The 20353-nt window shown below is 32.2% G+C and overlaps 1 protein-coding gene across 2 annotated transcripts; it reads left to right on the top strand.

The window, feature by feature from the left end:
* Positions 1-594: 594 nt before the first annotated feature.
* On the top strand, positions 595-14448 carry LOC110024416 (vacuolar-sorting receptor 1-like). 2 transcript variants are annotated; one of them, XM_020724378.1, is made up of 13 exons: positions 595-802; positions 979-1345; positions 1771-2463; positions 2583-2671; positions 2760-2829; positions 2917-3000; positions 3105-3181; positions 3276-3357; positions 10905-10987; positions 11071-11137; positions 11718-11846; positions 13427-13533; positions 14104-14448. In XM_020724378.1, the coding sequence occupies exons 2-13, from the start codon at positions 1054-1056 to the stop codon at positions 14200-14202; spliced, it is 1872 nt and encodes a 623-aa protein (XP_020580037.1). In that variant the 5' UTR covers positions 595-802; positions 979-1053; the 3' UTR covers positions 14203-14448. The 2 variants fall into 2 exon arrangements, with proteins under 2 accessions (XP_020580037.1, XP_020580036.1); XM_020724377.1 differs by having other exon boundaries at positions 929-1345.
* The last annotated feature ends 5905 nt before the right edge of the window (positions 14449-20353 follow it).

Below are 20353 nucleotides of genomic sequence, written 5' to 3'. Positions count from 1 at the left end.
ACTGAGCTAAATCCCATGATTTTATTCCATTTTTAGGGGTTTTTGTGCAAAAATTTCTAGTGCTTTTGCCCATCACTTATTATCAAAGTACATGTGAATTTTCATACAATGCTAATTTGATGAATCATTACCATAGTGAATCTTCCAAGTTTCCACTTGACTTGGGCATTGGGTCGGGGCCTGACGTGCTCACCATAAGCCCAATTTAATTGGGCGGGCTTGACTGCAAAAAATAGAAATTTTGTGGGCTCGATTCGGCTCAAATCTGCATTGACTTAGTTAAAGCCAGAAATAACCAAACCCGGCCCGTTTAATAATATATATATATATATATTTAAAATGAAGTAATTTTGTGTGATTTGATACAATATTTGAAGACCCCATAAATTTAATTGATCAAATTTCGAATAAATCCGACTCGTGTTAAACCCACCTGCCCAATACCCTTATTGAACTTCAATCATAACTACTGACAAGTTCTCATTTAGAACGGGTAGTTGCATTTCAGGACGCATCTTTATTATGCCGTTAGAGAGAGAGAAAGTGAGTATGTGAGAGAGAGAGAGAGAGAGAGAGAGAGAGAGAGAGAGAGAGAGAGAGAGAGAGAGAGAGAGGCGGCGTTTCTTCTTCAACACTCGAGAAGTCTCCCACGCGAAGCAAACGATCTGCGGCGAGAGTTTTAAGGAGCGTACGCAAACCCGCGTTTGTTTCGTTCTTCGCGGGTGGATTGGGTTTTAACGATCCGTGGTTCTCCTTTTTACCCTTTTCGGTGCTTGATCTCCCATCGATCTTATCCACTATAGTTAGTTTCTTATTCCATCGATCATCTAAGATTTTGGGAAAAGTACAAAGTTATTGTTGGTGTTTTGCTAGATTCAAACTCCAAAGCAGTTTTACCTTTTTTGTTGATTTGTGTTTTTATTTATAGATTTTCTTGATATCGTTGATGCAACCGGAGTATTCCCTGATTTTTGATAGCTAGGGCTTGTTCGGTTTGTGTTGGGATCGCTACGCTGTGATATCTGTGTTGGGCTTTGCAGTTTAGGGGCGAGAATGAGAAGAGAGCTATTGTTTTGCTTGTGCGTTTCCTTTCTTTGGGGATCCTGCGTAGGGAGATTTGTGGTGGAGAAGAATAGCTTGAGGGTGACCTCGCCTGAAGCCTTGAAGGATGTGTATGAGTGCGCTATTGGGAATTTTGGTGTTCCTCAGTATGGTGGAACGATGATGGGGCTTGTCGTTTATCCAAAAGCTAACAAGAAGGCGTGCAAGGGATTTGATGAGTTCGATCTCTCTTTTAAATCGAAGGCGGGAGGACTTCCGACCTTTCTTCTTATCGATAGAGGAGGTGAGCTTTTCATCTGCATTACTTGAGAGGATGTTCTTGCTTGATCATGTAATGTTCTAAGCTTGGATTCTATCAGCTTTGATGATTTATTTGTTTTTTTTGGTTTATTTTTCGCATTATGCAAATATTTTGATCGTAAGGCTTGGAATTTAGCAGTTGAAAATGTTTAGCATTTTGACGTGTTGATGCATGTTAAGACTATATTTTCTTCATCTAGATGCTTTACTTCTCATGATTATCTTTTTTTCTTTTTTTCAAAGCTGAAGAATTCGTTACAGCATTACTTTCTCTATGGCTTCTGTTTTTACATACTACATATTTTGTGCATGATTGTAGGCAGTTATTTATTTAGTTACAACTTGTTAAGACTCCATAATTGTTCACTGAAGTTGATTATGGGTTATCAATGTCCTTATGATGAGCAGATTGCTATTTTACAAAAAAAGCATGGAATGCACAAAACGCAGGAGCTGCTGCAATCCTTGTTTCTGATGATAAGCTTGAACCTTTGATCACAATGGATGTGCCTGAAGAAGAATTGGGCAGTGGAGATTATCAACAGAATATATCAATTCCTTCAGTTTTGATAACCAAATCATTAGGGGACGACCTCAAAAAGGCCATTAATAATGGTGATATGGTTAATGTTAATTTGGATTGGAGAGAATCTCTACCTCATCCTGATGAGCGTGTTGAATATGAATTCTGGACAAATAGTAATGATGAATGTGGTCCCAAATGTGACTCTCAGATAGAGTTTGTTAGGAACTTCAAGGGAGCTGCTCAAATACTTGAGCGAAAAGGCTACACACAGTTTACGCCACATTACATCACGTGGTACTGTCCTGATCCTTTTATCCTAAGCAAGCAGTGCAAATCACAATGTATAAATCATGGAAGATATTGTGCTCCTGATCCAGAACAAGACTTTAGCAAAGGATATGATGGGAAAGATGTTGTTATGCAAAATCTGCGACAGGTCTGTGTGTTCAAGGTTGCTAATGATAGTGGAAAGCCTTGGTTATGGTGGGATTATGTAACAGATTTTTCAATTAGATGCCCCATGAAGGAGGAGAAATACACCAAGGAATGTGCTGAAAAAGTGATTCAGTCGCTGGGTGGGTTTGTAATTTTGTTTTAACTTGTCTAGGAAACAGAAGTGCTTTATAGATACTTTTACTATTCTATGGATGTTCATTAAACCAAAAGCCATCGGTTGTTTGATTAATTTCTGCAGGTATAGATCTCAAGAAGATAGATGAATGTATTGGAGATCCCAATGCAGATGATGTTAATCCTATACTGAAAACTGAGCAGGATGTGCAGGTTTTTATGAATAACCTTCTCTAACGTATTTAATGAACTCTTCTTTTTTTTTAAAAGATATTGATGTATTTGTCCGCTTTATCTGTAGATAGGACATGGTTCTAGGGGGGATGTAACGATCTTGCCAACTCTTGTTATAAATAACAGACAATACCGTGGTTTGCTTTCCATTTCTTATTGAGAATTATAATTATTTTATTGGTGAGATGCGCCTTTTAAAAGCGTGGTGGCTCTATTTTTTATAGGAAAATTAGACAAGGGTGCAGTTCTCAAAGCAATCTGTGCAGGATTTCAGGAGAAAACCGAACCAGCCGTTTGTTTGACAGAAGGTTTATCAATTTGTTTGACGGTCCTTATCATTCTTAGCTTAGCTTAGCTTAGGAGACTTAGGAGACTTACTCATTCTTGTTTTCATATGATTATATCAATTTAGACATAGAAACAAACGAGTGCTTGGAAAATAATGGAGGCTGCTGGCATGATAAAGCTGCCAATGTTTCTGCGTGCAAGGTATTCAATATTTTTGCGATTTTGGAGCTTCTGTTAGATGAAGTGCATTTTTTCCCCTGAAAATTCACTTTATTGTTCATTCATTTTCTTTTAGGATACTTTTCGAGGAAGGTTATGTGAATGCCCTATTGTCAACGGTGTGCAGTTTGTTGGTGATGGGTACACCCATTGTGAAGGTATGTTCATTTTCGGCTTCATAAATTTTAGGTTTGTGATGATTTGATGTTTCTTACAAAATTATATAAAGGACTTAGAGGAGGGGATCATAGTAGCAAAGGCTAAAGTTCATAGGACTTGTGATTTTTTTTATGATTGGTTAATCACTTCCTATTATCCTAACCAGTTTTCTTTCACACAACATACTTACCCTAATCCCAATTATCAATCCTAGCCTTGAACACCTTCATGCATAGTACACATCTCCTTTCTTTGCAACAATCAATGCCAGATAGCTATGTAGGCATAAATACATTGTTTAACCTGTAGTTGCAGGACTATGTATATTCACAATGGGTATAGTGGGTATTTTTTATTGTTCTGGTTGTGGAATGGCTTCTGATGTAGTCTTGGGTATTTTGGACTAGCTGTAGATGAAATGTTGTGGCTAGCCAAAGGCTTGAAAGCTAGGCTTTGACAGATAGCAAGGGTGAGGGAGGGGATTAGTAATACAAGTAATAATAAAGAGAGGAGAATATATATAATTTATTTGTTGCTCATCAAAGAATTACAAAATAATTACATATGGTCTTGATGACCTTGCTAAAAGATAATTATTTAACATTCAACAACAACAACCAACAAACCTTTATCCCACAAATTTTTTAACATTGCACAATATAAAACTCATCTTAGTGCTTTTCAAGAATTTTTGTAATGATGAGGCTAGAGCCTCATGGCCTTGCATGTGCAACATTCTCACAATATGTGAGATGCAACTCAATTTGAGCTTCACCTCAAAATTTAAGAGGTGTATATCTTATATCTAGGATATATGATGATTTTTTTTAAAATATATATAAACGAAAAAAAAATTAATTGTATGTATCCCATAATAGCAGGCGAAGAAACATATCTACTATTTATTTCCTAGGAAAATAGCTCTTTCCAGACTAATTACTTATGCGATGACCATAAACTACTTTTTAAGTATGGTTTTAAAAATAAGTTTGGGCTGGCTTAATCTATTCAAGCATGAATTATTCTTTCAGTTGTTTTGATTTTGGCCTAAAATCACTCCTGTATAGAATCAACCCAAATGTTGAACTAGTGACTTGGTTCGATTTCTTTTGAATCCCTCGGTTCTTATTCTAAACATATTTTGGCAATTTGATTTTGACCAATTAGGTAAAAATAATAGTTTTACATAAAAAATGATGAAAATCACTGCAATATTATGTTCTAAAATTTAATTTTAGATAATATTCATAATATTCGAGTTTGAAGTGACGTAAATTTGAATATTGTGTATTGAATTTATCAAAACATTATGTTGCACTATTATTATATCATTTAAATCATAAAAAGTTATTTTAATATTCATCATGTCATTTGTTTCAATAGGCCATTAAACATTGTTTTTTTCAGTTCAATTCCCAATCTGATTTATCAACTTTGTTTTTAAGTTTATTGTGATCAAAATTTGTTTGAACATAATTTAAACAAGGTTTGAATTAAGTTCTATGAAGTTTGATATATTATGTGAGAGAAAATTGAGCCATGTTCAAGCTCTATTGAAACCTTGTGTTTTGATTTGAAGATTAGGTTCTCAAACATGGCTAGAACACAATGTGAATAAGCTGTGTATGGTGTTTGAATAAGGTATAATTTAATAGCTATAATATATTATAATGAAAAACATTACATCATTATATAATATTTATAAAATCATAAAGATAAGCATTACATTAAATCAATATATTTATAATTTTTTTAGTGTTAAGATAAGCATAATCAAATACAAATTTTGATTTAACTAAATACAATCACAATGTCAATAACTCAACATGGTTGAATTGCCCTTCTTGTATTTCAGTTCAGTGTTGTAGTATTTAATACCAATTTGTATTTGAGTTTAGTGTGTAGTACTTAATTCCAATGAAATTAGTCTCTTTACATTTGGTATAGTACTTGGAATAATTATTTGGAACTCTATAAACTCCTTATATTTGATCACATATATATCACTATAAATGTTGCCCAAATAAATGATTAATATGCATGGTTAAAATTAGAAATGGGGTAGCTGTAAATATAGATATTATTTTGAAAGATAATGTTATAAAAATTAATAGAATTGAAGATAAAATTAGCTCTAAAGATTGTTGTCGATATTAAGATTTTTAATGTTATAAGTGCTTATGTTTTCCAAATAGGTCTAAATATGTGTTTAAAAGAAAATATCTGAAATGACCTATTAGAATTAATACAAAAAATTTCTTTTGAAAAAAGAATTTTTATGGGAGAAAATTTAAATGGACATGTCAGTAGAATGATAGAAAATTTTAGTAGTATGCATGGCGACTATGTTCTGGAATGACTAATAAAGAAGTTGGTGTCATATTGGATTTTATTTTAGTCTATGATTTTACAAGATGGTGGTGAGACCTGTAATGCTTTATGGTGTAAAATGTTAGCCTTATAAGAGAAGCATAAAATATAGTTAAGTGTTGCAGAGATGAGAATGTTTAGGAGGATGAGTGGTTTGACACTTAGAGACAAAATGTGAAATGAATATATCCGTGATAGGGTTGGTGTAGCTCCAGTGGCGGCTAATATTAGAGATAGTTGTTTTAGATGGTTTGATCACATTAGACGTCGACCATCTGATAATCTGGTTAGGAAAGTTGATGTTTTAGATTCGACTTATGTTAAAAAAGACAGAGGTAAACTTAAAAAGACTCAAACATATTCTATAAAAATAATCTTAATCTATTAGAATTAAATGAAAATATGACCTTAATAGGATGCAATGGAAAAAAGGATTTATGTAGCTGACCTCGCTTAATGGGATAAAGGCTTCTTGTTGTTGTATTATTTGTTATTGCTAATATTTTATTTAATAAAAAATTATAAGCTTAGTATCACTTATAAGAATGAGACTACTAAAACTCAAATTTGCTATTTTTTATGAGAAAATAGATAGCCGAGATTTTAAAGATAGCAAAATCATTTCAAGTGAAAATTTAAGTACACAACTTCAATTATTAGTTTTGTATTTTAAGATGAAGGGTTGAAAGATGAAAATTAAAATAAAATATTTTTATAAAATTAGATTGGAGCTCTTAAAAAGACAAATTTTTATATGAATAAATATCAAAATCTTAAAATTTAGTACGTTCATGAAGAAGTTAATACTTTATGGAATAAAGTAAGAAGTGTTATTAAGTAAATTGTAAAAGATGTGCTTGGAGAATGAAAAGGAAAAACTCTTATGAATAAAAATTGTTGGTGATGAAATAATAATGTGTTAGAAAAGATAAAAATAAAAAGTTTTGTTATAAGAATTAGTTTAGATGTAAACTCTTAGAGAATTGGAAAAAGGTAAGGCAGAGAGTCTAGAGAATAATTTGTGATGTTAAATTTTTTTTAATGATTTTTATAATAGATTAAATATTTAATATGGTGAAAAATATGTATAAACTAACCAAGCAAAGAGATAAGAAAATGTCAGATTTAGTTCAAATAAATTGTATTAAAGATGAAAGTAAAAAAAAAAATCATAGATAAAGATATTCAACATAGATGGGTGAGATATTTTAATAAATTTTTTAATGAAGATTGTAAATATACGATAAATTTTAATGATCTTTATATTATAAATAAAAATAAAGTTTTTTATTGTCACAATCGCATAAGTAAAATATTACTTGAGGGGGTTTAAAAAAATGAAGTATAGAAAAGTGATAGGACTTGATGATAATTCAATAGAAGTGAAAATATTTAAAAGATCCAAGAATTTTTTAGCTTATTAATTTTTATAACATTATTTTAGAAACTAATAAGATGACCAATGAATGGAGAAAAAGTCTATTAGTTTCTATTTTTAAGAATAAAAAGTATATACAATAGTGTATAAATTATAGAGGAATAAAGTTAATGTGTCATTCATTTAGTTATGGGGGAGAATAATTGACTATAGGCTGTGATGTGTACAAAATTTTCTCAAAATCGGTTTGAATTCATGCCAAGCAAGTCTACTATGGAAGTTGTACATTTATTGAGAGGTTTGATAGAAGTACATAGAGAGTAAGATTGATCTACATATGATTTTTGTTGATTTACAAGAAATTTATGATAAAGTTTGAAGATAAGTACTTTGGAGAGTCTTAGAAAAGAAATTTGTTGATATTTTTTATATTCAAGTCATTAAAGTATGTATACTAGAGTATTACTTGTGTTCGAACACAAGGAGGATTGACCAAATATTTTATTATTTAAGTTGGATTACATTAGAGATCTACTTTGTTTATATTTGTACAGTAGTTATATATGTTTTTATTGTACATTTACACGAGTATGTACTTTGGTGTATGCTTTTCACTGATGATATTCTTCCTGTGGATAAGACTACAGAGTTTAGGAAAAACATGATTTATTGAGGTCAGCTTTAGAACCTGAAATTTTTCGTTTGAGTAGATCTAAAATTGAATACATGAAATATAATTTTAGTAGTAGATCTAGTGATTGAGTCATTAAAAGAGTGTACTTTTTAGATATCTCAGGTCTAGCGTTCAAAGTGATGGTTATATAGATGAGGATGCTATTAGTAGAATTCAAGTTGGATGGTTGAAGTGGAGGAATGCATTGGGCCTCTTGTGTGATAAAAAGTACCACTTTGATTTGAACGAAAATTTTATAAGATGTTGGTGAGAACCGCAATGATTTTTGACACAGAATATTGGCTTGTAAAAAAAAGCACAAAATTAAGATAAGTGTTACTGAGATAAGAATGCCCGAGTGGATGAGTAGCTTTACACTTAGAGACAAAATGTGAAACAAATATATCTGTGAAAGGGTGTTGGAGGATCTCTAGTGACAAACATATTAGAGAGTGTCTAATCAAAAGATCAATCTTTGTATTAATTTTCAAGTAGCAAATTTGATTTAGGAGCATGAGAGATAAATTTATTTTGTTGAACTTCTTTTAACTTATTATGTTCTTAATATCTTATTTTACTTGATGTTTGTATTGCACATCTTTTTTTATGTTTTGATATTAATACATCACTTCTTACATCACTCTTTAATATTATTATAATACTGTTTTACTTCACATAATTTGTTAATTGTGAGGCTTATCTCAAAATTTTATTTGGATTACGCCTCATTTCATGGGCAGAAAATGACTCAATACCAAATTGTGCAATTTAAAATCCTACTATTTGACTTCAATAGAGAATGAAGTGATCAAAATATCTTCTGAAGTTCTTGAACCAAACACAAAGCAAACTGATGTCTTCAATGATACAATTAACCTTACATGACATTGCTTATAGAGCAATAAGCATACCCTAATGGAAGAGAGTGGCTGGACATAGCCTACATGACAAATTTTAAGCTACTAAATATACATTTAATGGATTTATGATCTGGAGGGGACCCTGCTACTACAATATAGGAAACAAAGTAGCATGAAATTAAAGTATAGAATGCATTACCTTTTATGTTAGGTTTTGCCATTGGCTTTTAAGGAAAGGTAGTAGTTTTCCTTGGATTATATTTTACATTGAAACATGAAAATGGGACTGGCTATGACTTTATATGGAAGAAGGTGGGATGGATCTTCATTTTAGTACATGTTGAGTTCTTTCCTTAGAGGTAACAGTCATATTCAAATACATCTTTCTGAAGCTTGTCTTAATTGATCTTGATCATCACATACTTATTATTTGAAGGAGCCAACCGAACATGCAAGTAGAGGATTTCAATCCAACTTTTCATTTGTGCCCACATGCTTGACCTTGTCATGAAATTGATCTTCGCGCATATGCTTGGTATTGATTCTTGTGCTATATCGATTTATTTGTGTATTGATTTGTGAATGTAAGAGGATAAATTGAGCTTCTTCTGATAAAGCTAGTTTATCGCTAAAGCAAAACGCACCACATGATTTTTCTCACTTAATTCTCATTACGACTAATCATGGCGATATGCTAATTCTAGTCTCAACTTAGTTATTCTACGGATGGTTGGTTAATATCATTGAAGAACTAAGCTCTGGCTGAATATTTCTCCGTCCATCATGAGAGTAGCATATACTAAGCTTCACATTACTGTTAATTTGGCACCATTCTGGGCTTGAATTAATACAAATACCTGTTTTTTTAGTGGTCTTAACAATGAGTCATGTGGAACGGCTACTTTTTACTTTGCTTTCACTAGCAGACTAGTACATCTAGAGGAAAGAGGTTTTGAGAATTTTGCCGGAAAATTGGATAATATGCTTTAGATGTTAAACAATTTCCATGTCAAATTATCCCCTTTGGTTTATCATTTAATTCCCCTTTGGTTTATCATTTAATTTGGCAGGATTTCTATTCTTCCGCTTTACATTTTTGTGGACTTCATGATACTTGTTCTTTCTCCTCTTCTACGTGAAGCAAAATCATTTTATATGGATCAAATAAGATCAAGCGGATCAGCCATACCCTCTTATTCTTTCTCTAATCATGTCTTTGATGCCCTTCCCAACTTTAGTTATCTGTAAGCTGTTGAATTACAAGTTATTCATCTTCTTTGTGCTAATTAAGCATAGACGTAAAACTCGGAAGATAATTACCAAGGAGGAGATCATTGTGGCATGGGATTAAGAAGAGAGTGGATGGCCCAATTTTTCCCCCCAGAAATATTTTTGCTTGTCAAAGAAGCCTTACTATCCTTTAGTTTTAAGTCATTGTAATCTGTTAAAACTGAACAGAAATGCTTGCTGTTGCTGACGTGCAAGTTTTTCATAATTTCTTTCAATTTGTGTAGTGCAACTGAGTTGTTTCCTAAAGGAATACCTTAGTTTAAGTTCTCAACATTTTAGGATAGGGGCATTTACATACATAGCACACAATTTATATGTATTTACATATCTCACATCTAAATTTTCATATTTATACACATATTGCACAAATGTTTTATACCACATCCAAAATAGCACTATTACCACATTTTAAAAGTTAAAATAGACCATTTCATGCATAGGCTTAAGACACTAAAGTGCTACGTATGTAAATATGAAAGTTTGGGTGTAAGATATGTAAACACATAAGAATTGTGTTTTACATTTGTAAATTTTCCTTCAGAATTTTTTAGAAAGGTTGTTATGTGCAGCTTTGCCTTGTATTCCAAGGAGAATATTGCTGCAATTTGAATTCTTGATCTCTTCTTGGTTACAATGGAAATAATCTTATCATTGCTTAGCTTGCCCTATATTTTAACTATTTGATTAGGATTGCTATTTAGATAATCTTACAAGAGTCATAAAAGCCTAAACTTTCCTTGTTGCATTGGCTTTTCAGTTAGATTTTTTTTGTGGTTGAATTTCCTTTTTTGGCTCTTGCTCTTCCATCAAATTTTTTTAATACAAGGCACATAAAATACATCGTTTTAAAAAAAACACCACCCATGTAAATGCAAGCTCTCTATTCCCTGACAAGGGTTATTTGAAATTGTATATCAATCAAGTCATAAAGAGAGGGTTTTTATGAAAACAAATACAATCGATTTCCTTTTGCAGCATCTGGTTCTGGACGGTGTAAAATTAACAATGGAGGCTGTTGGAATCAAACTAAAGATGGCACAACATACTCTGCCTGCATGGTATGTGAAATATGGATTTTTTTTCTTTCATTTAAACCTTGATCTGTGATGATTCAAATTCAAACTAAGAATGGATCATGTAGGAAGGAGCATCGAATGGATGCAAATGTCCAGCAGGCTTCAAGGGCGATGGTATTGAATCGTGTGACGGTATGGCGCTTAATATCTTTATTTTAAACTTGTGTTTTAATTTCAAATTTTTTTCATCCTTCAGAAAATTTGTAATTGCGGCATTCCCAGGACAAAAGTACAAAATTATTTGAAATAGATTTACCTACATACCACTCAGTTCCGATGTATTTACATGTCTAACAATAAGTTTCAATTATTTACATATATGCACCTTACCTGTGCATGAACTAGTTCATTTCCATTTTAACATAAAATACCATTTTAACAGTTAAAATAGTGGTATTTTTGATGTGATATGAAATATTTGGGTGGTATAAATGTAAAAAATAAAGTTTAGGTGTTAGGTACATAAATATATTAGGAATTGAGTGGTATGTATGCAAATGCCCCATTGTTTAAAATTTTTAATTTTATTATTTCATCTTTCTGCATATGCACAAGCTTTTTTTGTGCATTTTTTAGGCAAATGTGAGATACTTTTCAGCCAAATATATTTGTTTGTATGGTTTTGTTAGCCAAAAATAATCAATTGATTAATGCAAACATACTTTTTTTTTTCCTCCTATCTTATATTTGATTTTGTAAACATTTGTTTTAGATGTTGATGAATGCAAGGAAAGAACTGCTTGTCAATGTTCTGAATGCAAATGTAAGAATACATGGGGAAGCTATGAGTGCAGCTGCAGGGGTGATCTATTATATATGAGAGAGCATGACACCTGCATAAGTGAGTTCTCTTCATCCCTTTTTTATTGAGGCATTTACAGGAGCACTATCCAATTCTTATGTATTTATTTATCTAACACAAACTTTATTTTTTATTTTTTTACATTTTAACTTTCATACCACCCAAATCTTTCATATCATATAAAAAATATCCCTATTTTAACTTTTTAAAAAGTGAAATGAATGGTTTGAAGTTTAAATTTTGAAGTTTAAATACATAAGAAAATTTAGTGATACGTATGTAAATTTCTCTTTTTCTTTCATAATAATAGCAGATTGAGAGTGGGTTGATGACATTGTTCGTGAAACGTGAATTATGGTGTGAGCATTTACGTCTTACAAAATGGTGTTGAGAATTAGTTTAGTCCTAACTCAAATCACTAAGAAAAAAAAAATCAAAAGAAGATAAACACACCAAATATTACATTTAAGTTTTCCTAATTGAGAGTTACGTTATGTTATCATTTCGCTATAGATTTTATTGTGATAGTAGAGTTTTACAATTGAAACAAATACTAGGTACTCGGTATCTGTTGTGATTGAGTCTGTGATGGGCGTTTTGGCTCTTTCTGGACTTTAAATTTGAAGTATGAGACTGTAGGTGCAATATCAGTCGAATTTCATGTTTTCTAACCTTGTCATTGAATCATGTATGCCAAATGACGAGCTCATAATGTCATGCACATATTTTGCTTATCATCTTCACATACATGCTAATGTTTTACACTTCGTTTCTCTATCTACTTGACCATGTTTTTTATCTTCTACAAATGCTAAAATTATCCTCAAAATTCTTGCACATTTGGTTTGGTTTGTCTTTTTTATTTCCACACACTCAAATGCACGCACCCCACAGATGCAAGGCCTTGAACTCATGATCTCTTGGTTAAAAGATAGCTCTCAACCACTAGGCTAATGTGGCTTGTATAAAATGTAAATAATGATATTAGTAAAACCAAATGAAAACTTTGGTTTGGTTTGGTTTATTTGCTAACTTTTAGACAAATTTAGGGTTTGTTTGAGGTGGCTATGGCTTTTTGTAGAAGTCGTATCTAATACTTAAATTTTAGATTTTATATTTAAACCCCACAAAATTTCAATATCACATAAAAAATACCTTCGTGTTAAACTTTTATAAAGTGAAGTGCACATTCTCATGCATAATCAAGGTGTTTTATATATGTTAAATGTTAAAAGTGAAACTTAAAAAGTGTTAGATATGTAAATACATAGAAATTGAGTGGTATGTATGTAAATGTCCTCCCCTCTTTGAAAGTTTGCAGCAGCTTTCCTATACCTACTACTCCTTTCTATTTTTAACTCTTAGTAGTTTCTCATCACATAAATTTTTAAATAACAAGAAGAAAATGGTAGCTAAATGGATGTGTGACAACCTTCTTAAAAACAAATTTATGAGAAAATTACCCTAAACAGATTATGTAGACATCAATCTAAAAAGAAATTATTCAAAAGTCCATTTAAGCAAAGTTGAATACTATAGAGTTGTCGAAGAATTGAAATATAAGCCTAACAATCAAGGTTGTATAAAATTTATGCATTAACTTTGTAAAGTTTTTCCAGGTAAAAAACCTAGCACTGAGGTCGGCTGGAGCTTCCTATGGATTATCTTTCTTGGCCTGGCTCTTGCTGGTGTGGGAGCTTATGCTGTCTACAAGTACAGAATTCGGGTAAAGCCTTCTCTTTATACTTCTCATCTTCTAATCTATATTTTTATTATTTATTGGGGGTGTAATTGAGCCAAACCGACTCGTGTGCTAGCTCGGGTTTAACTTGAAAAGTGCCTCTTGAATTGAGCTCGATAAGCTCACAAGTCAAGCCAAAACTAGCCCGGACTTGAAGCCAACTCTTTTAAAAAAAATATTAACATAAAATATACTTAACATATTAAAATTCAAAAATTTATATTTAAATAATTAAAAATGCTTAAAAGCCATATTTTATATTTTGTCTGAAATAATTTTTTATTATTTATTTCTATCATGTTTATTTGAATTAATATGTTTTTTTCTCTTTGGTAGCTAATAATCTGGCTCAAAATTATAAAATTAAGCTTTAGTTTGAGCCCACACTCAATTATTTTACGAAGATCAAGGATAAGCAATAGTAGCTAGAGCTTGACCCGACCCGACACAACCCATTTTCACCCCTAATATTTATAACATCAAATATTCAACCATAAATTGATATACGTGCACTCCAACCCAGATCTAATTTTTCAATATTCGTCGCATCTTCAGGGCTACATGGACTCGGAGATTCGAGCAATCATGGCTCAGTACATGCCACTGGAAAACCAACCTGAAGGTCTCAATCATGTCTCTCATGCCAACATTTAGAGATGAGTTGGTGAACTCAGAATACAATAGGGAAGACTTTCTGCAACATTTTCACCAAAAGTTGTTCTGTGACTAGTTTGCGCCTCGAAAGATTCTGCAGCTTCTAATGTAAAGTGGATTTATGCACAACTATTACTTCACTGTAGATTAATTATGATGTAGATTTTTAATATGGCTTTATTTTTTAGGGCATCAAATGAATAATTACAGAAACGAGCTATCTTTCACACAATTGTTTTCTGTCAATTTATTTGGGCTTTTGGCTGTTGCATTTTAAGAATTTTTACTGTACCTAAGTTCTAATGATTTGATCTTGGAAGTCATGTATGATGTATTTGAGTTAAATCTTTTTATGTAATTTTAATTTATGTATAGTAGTCAGATTTTCTGTTGGCAAAATTTTCATGTATTTTTGGAAATTTTGGTGACGAGCATAAACATTTGGCAGCAGACCCACTGTCATACAAATTTTGTTTGGATGAGTTGATGGATGACTGTGATCAGAGAGCATACGTAGCTTTGCGTACGCTCTCCGTATATAATAATTCATCCATTGTATGGAACTTATCCAATATGATTACATGCAGCGACTCAAACACTTAGTTTTTTTACATTAACAAAACTCAGTTCTTTGATATCACATTAAAAAAATACCAGTAGTTTCAACTGTAAAAAGGGAAGGAAATTTTTCACAACGGCCTCCGGATTCTTATTTATTAACATATTAACCAACTAAATTTTAATTTTTACCTAAAGCCCACCAAACCTATGCAAAAACAACATAGGAAACGAGTGGCATGTAGATAAAAATTGAATTTTTAGTGGTTGATATCTTAATGCATAGAAATTGGTTATGTAAAGACCCTAAAAACGAAATACAACAACTTCCCATGAATAGGTAGGAGAATTGGGAAAGAAGGAATTGAGTTCTATCATGCAAATCTGTCAATATATAATTTTAGTATGAGTGGGTTTTGTAGCACATTTGACATTTAGATAAATTAAACATACCAAAAGAAAATTGAAGTCAGCATCAATGAATTCTAACGAGGCATAAACCTTGGATGATAAGCTCATGTGCTTGGTCTTACTTAACCGTCAACAAACAAAAGAAAACTTTCATGTTCAAGCTTAGCTCAGATGCAACTCATTTCTTTTTGGGCGATCGAAGATCGTGCTAAGCGACATAAGAAGACATGACATAACAAAATAAGACTTGAACTTTTGTATTTTTAATGATGGCTATCATAAAATGTTTTTAGATTAAATTTATATCAACGCGAAAAGTCAAAGTCCAACACAATTTTATCAATTTGAGTTACCATGTTGAATAATATCTAATAATGCTTCAGCATTCAAAAGAAGAAAGAAAAATAAATTTATTGAAAGCATGGTATATATTAAATTTGCTCTAGCATATAATACTCAAGAGCTAATATATGGGATGAATCCATCAGTAAGATATCAATTCAATTTTTAAGGAAACTTTAATCTTCACTAAATCATATCTAATAATGATTCAGCCTTCAAAAACAGTAAGGCCAATAAATTTAATGAAAATCTAGTATATATTAAATATACTCTACATATAACATTCAAGAGCTAATATATAAAATGCTGCCTTTAGTATGATTTTAGTTTAATTTTTAAGGAGATTATGGATTAAAATAAGCATTCATGGCACTAGAAGTTTGATAAAGTAAATGTATAAGGTATGGACTTCATAGAAGTGAAGCCAATTTGAAAAGAGAGTAAAGCAATAGAAGCTTTGCTTCCAGGCACAAGCAAGCAAAAGGCATAAAACATTTATTTATGAGAATAGACATGCCAAAGTTTTCATTTGTAACACTGGCCTAATGCTATGCCAAATAGCATCCAACACACTAAGCCTATCAATTCTATAAGTACCAAAATTGAAAGCATTATAAGGACATACCATGAATAATAAGCCTAGATCTCCCTGGCTCATGCATACAACAGAAAAAGTTGATGCACAAGATCATTATTAACAGTTACAAATCAACAAAAATACTTTTGTTTAGGTTAATATCACTATAGGAGAAGCCAATATTAGTGTTTGGTATTTGCGTCTGAATTTTCCGACACAAATATTAGTGTCGGATTTGCGGTGTTAGGCGAAAAATAATAAATTGTATAACTGCGTCAGATTTTGTGTTCAATTTGGGTCCGAAAAATCAATGAAAAAAAAATACTCTGAAACTTTGTTTAGAGTAGCAACGGTTTTTGCATTGTATTTGTGTCATACTAAGCGATGCAAAATCATTATTTGTCAGCATCGAACTAAGTGAGAAACAAATCCGATGAAAATCCGACGCAAATGACTTATGTTTCTTATCCTGTGTGTCTAAATTTTATTTCTTTCCTCGCTGCGTTCTGTCGTCTTCCCGTCTGCTTGAATCCCTCCCTCTCCACTTTCCCTCTCCCCTTACCCTCTCCCTGACAACTTAGCTCAAAACCATGCATATCACAATACAGTCGCCATTTGATCTTAGCTAGCTTAGTTGGGAAGTTAACGCGGTACTCGGCTTATAGCGACCACCGAAACTCCCGTAGTTCTCATCTTTCCACTATATTCCAATCAACAAACATTTAAGAAGGTAATTCCATTTGCGCCTTTAAATCTTTGTCATTTATATTTTTTTTAGCTATGGTAATGTTGTATGGATGTAAAAGTTGAAGTTTAGGTGTTAGGTATGTGTTATGTATGTAAAAGTTGAAGTTTAGGTTCTAGGATTGTTTATACATGAGACTTGAGTGGTATGTATGAATATCTTCATAAAAAATGAAGCTTAGGTGTTAGCTATGTATATACATAAGTATTGAGTGGTATGTATGAAATCTTTATAAAAGTTGAAGCGTAGGGGTAGTCCGACCACCTTTCCTATTTTTTTCTGAGATAAGTCACTAACCCATCGACACTGACCTCTTTTATATATTTTGGAGTGCTTTTACTTTCTGTTATGTGTTTCGCTTCTTTTTCGTTTATATAGGATGTCACAAAAGTTATACATTAGGCTCTTCTAAGGACCTTAAATTATAAATTTTTTATATAAAAATATCAATAAGAGATTCAAGACTAATTATTACTTAAGATTAAAAGATTCAGGATTTTTAGAGCCTACTTTTACTTTTCTGCATGGCCTTTGGACCAATTTTAAAATGGGTTACATAACATGGATATCACCTAATTCATTATAATAGGGCTTCCACAATATTTAAGAATTGCTATAGATAATTACATCATTTGCATGTCCCAGGAAAAGCCCCCGTGCTTCTCCAACTTGAGTGGCCTAGCATAGATTTCTACTTGGGTGCTTATCTAGTATGATTAGGTCGTTAGAAGGCTCTCCGACCCAAATGGGGTGTAAGTCATTTTGTTTGGAGTGTTTCCAGCTTTGTAGCTAAACCTCACTTTCTCCTCTTTTTCAATGGTATCGTTGGCACTTTGGCAGGAATATGTCCCTCCTCTCGGAGCTCTACCTAACAGTCATAGGATAGAGTTTTGTTCCTTTGATCTTAGGGCTACCGAGGTCCTCGCGAACGACGCAATTTACGGATTGCTGACCAGGAATCTCTAGACGTGTTTTGTCGACTAGCTTCACTATCAGGTAGACTTAGGGGCCTAAAGACTTTGGATGACGAGTCTGTGATACCCTGATCCCACTACCTCTACCTTATAAGAATTATTCCTCCCTTTCTTTGACTACCCCTATTGAGCTTTGTCACTTCTTCTGCCTTCATTAACATCTTCTTAACGGGTTGATTGTCAATGAGCTGTTTACCATTTGAGATACGACTATTTGTCTTCAATCCTTATGGCTCGAATGTGCTTTAACGCATCTGGATTCCCCCATCATGATGATTCGGCTATTTCATAGGCTTTGTATGTCGATGAGTCTGTTACCCATGTAGGGACGCAAGAGACCCACTCACCTCCCTGTGGTTTATTGGGAGCTTTGAAAGCATCAAAGCATTCTTCTGTGAGATAACCATCCTTTAATATCGCTGTGCTAGTTGTCACTTCTAATTTAAGCAAAACCCCTTTGGGTCAAGATTATTCTTGGAAAACCCTCAAGACGTAACTAATCAAGTGGGATACGTCCTATTGAGACCACTCTAAACATCAAAATAGGCAAACTCACTTGAATATCTAGTTGTGGATAGTCTACGTAGGTATTCTTTCATGGATATCGGTCTAAGGTGCCTCCTCCCAATTTTGTTTGGGCGGACATACTTGACCTATCATTGCGAGGTTTGTCATACGTAGGTTCACAACATTCTTTCTCTTGTTTTTTTATTTGTCCATTTTTTTCTATTTTTCTTTTTTTCTGATCATTCACATGATATGAAAGAGAGACTTATTCTAAAAAGAGAAGTGTAAAATGATGGACAAACTAACGACTTTTTTAAACAAAAGAGAAAGAAAGGAATGAAAACACAAATTTTATCGAAAAGTTGCCATATCAAAATACTTTATTTATGACACATTTTCAAGATGATTCTGATACAGTAGTTAATATAATCATATGACTGAGATAAAATCTCTTTTCAAAGAGATTGATATATCAAAGAATTTTGAAGTCAGATTTGATGAACATAATGCTGTTAATGTTGAAAGCAAGGGGAGTATTGCTATTAAAACAAATGGCGATAAAGTAAAGTTCTTACATGATATTCTTTATGTTCCAAAGCTTGTACACAATTTACTAAGTATTGGGTAATTGATTGAGAGTGAGTACAAAGTTTAATTTGATAAAAAATTATTGTATCATTGAAGACAAGAAAAATCGGCAACAAATTGCAAAAAATCATATGACGCTAAACAAGATTTTTCCTCTTAAAATCTCTACAGTTCAAGAGAAGGTTTTGATGGTTAAAAGGAAATCTAATGTGAAACTATGAAATTTTCATTATATATGGGAGAATTTAAACTATTGCAGTAAAAGAGGATGGTTTATGGTTTTCCTACAATTTACTGCAATGGAATTTGTGAAACTTGTGTTATGGAAAAATAATCTAGAAAGCCTTTTCCATATGAAAAATCATGGAGAGCAAAAAGTTGTTTGTAGTTAATTTTCTATCAATTTATGTGGTCAAATGAATACAACATCATATGGAGGAAGCAATTATTTTCTTCTATTTGTGGATGATTATAATAGAATGGACTGGGTGTATTTTTTGTACATAAAGCAAATTTTTTTGAAAATTTTATACACTTTAAGGCATTGGTATAAAATTAAAGTGATAAGTATATTAAGAGTCTACATACTAATAGAGGTTGAGAGTTTACATCAGATGAGTTTGACAAAAATTGTGATAAGCATGAAATTTCCAGGCAATTAACTGCTCCCTACACAACATAACAAAATGGAGTTGTAGAAGAAAGATTAAAACATTGTCCGAGGTGGCAAGAAATATGTTAAAGTTGAAGAATTTACAAAATGTATTTTGGGTTGAAATTGTTGCAACTGTCATATATATTTTAAATATATCTCCAACAATGGTTGTTCAAAATATTAAATCTCATGAAGCATGGCATGTTAGAAAACATGTTTAGTCATTTGAAGGTATTTGAAAGCGTGACATATGTGATTAGGGATGGTTAAAACAGAAGTAAATTGAACAACATAAGTGAATTTTTTAGTTATAGTATTCTGTCAAAGACATATAGACTATTTGATCCAAAGTTTGAGAAGATTGTTATCAGCAGAGATCTAATTTTTTATGAAAATACTGCTTAGGATTGAAGTAAATCTTCTCTTATTTCTAATAATTAAGAAATCAGTGTTGATTCATCACTTAGCCCATCACCATCAAGTCCAAGATCAGTAGATTTCGATGGAAGACAAACTAAGAGATAAGATCTTTACAAGCACTATATGATTGTACATTTTCCTTATGGTTTCATAACCATCAAATTATTAAAATGATTGTGGATAGGAAGAATCAGAGAATGAAACTATTGAGAAAAATGATACTTGGAAACTTGTTGATATAACACAGGGAAAAGTCCAATTGTTGTGAAATGGATTTAAAAAGTGAAACACAATGTTGAGGGAAATGTAAAAAGACACAAAGCAAGATTTGATGCCAAGGGTTCTGCACAATAATATGTTACTAATTTTTATGA

The sequence above is a fragment of the Phalaenopsis equestris genome, unplaced genomic scaffold (genome assembly GCF_001263595.1).
Source record: "Phalaenopsis equestris unplaced genomic scaffold, ASM126359v1 Scaffold000256, whole genome shotgun sequence".
In the NCBI taxonomy this organism is placed as follows: Eukaryota; Viridiplantae; Streptophyta; class Magnoliopsida; order Asparagales; family Orchidaceae; genus Phalaenopsis; species Phalaenopsis equestris.
The sequence above is the reverse complement of the archived record's forward strand: the minus strand, read 5'-3'. Positions and strand labels throughout refer to the sequence as shown.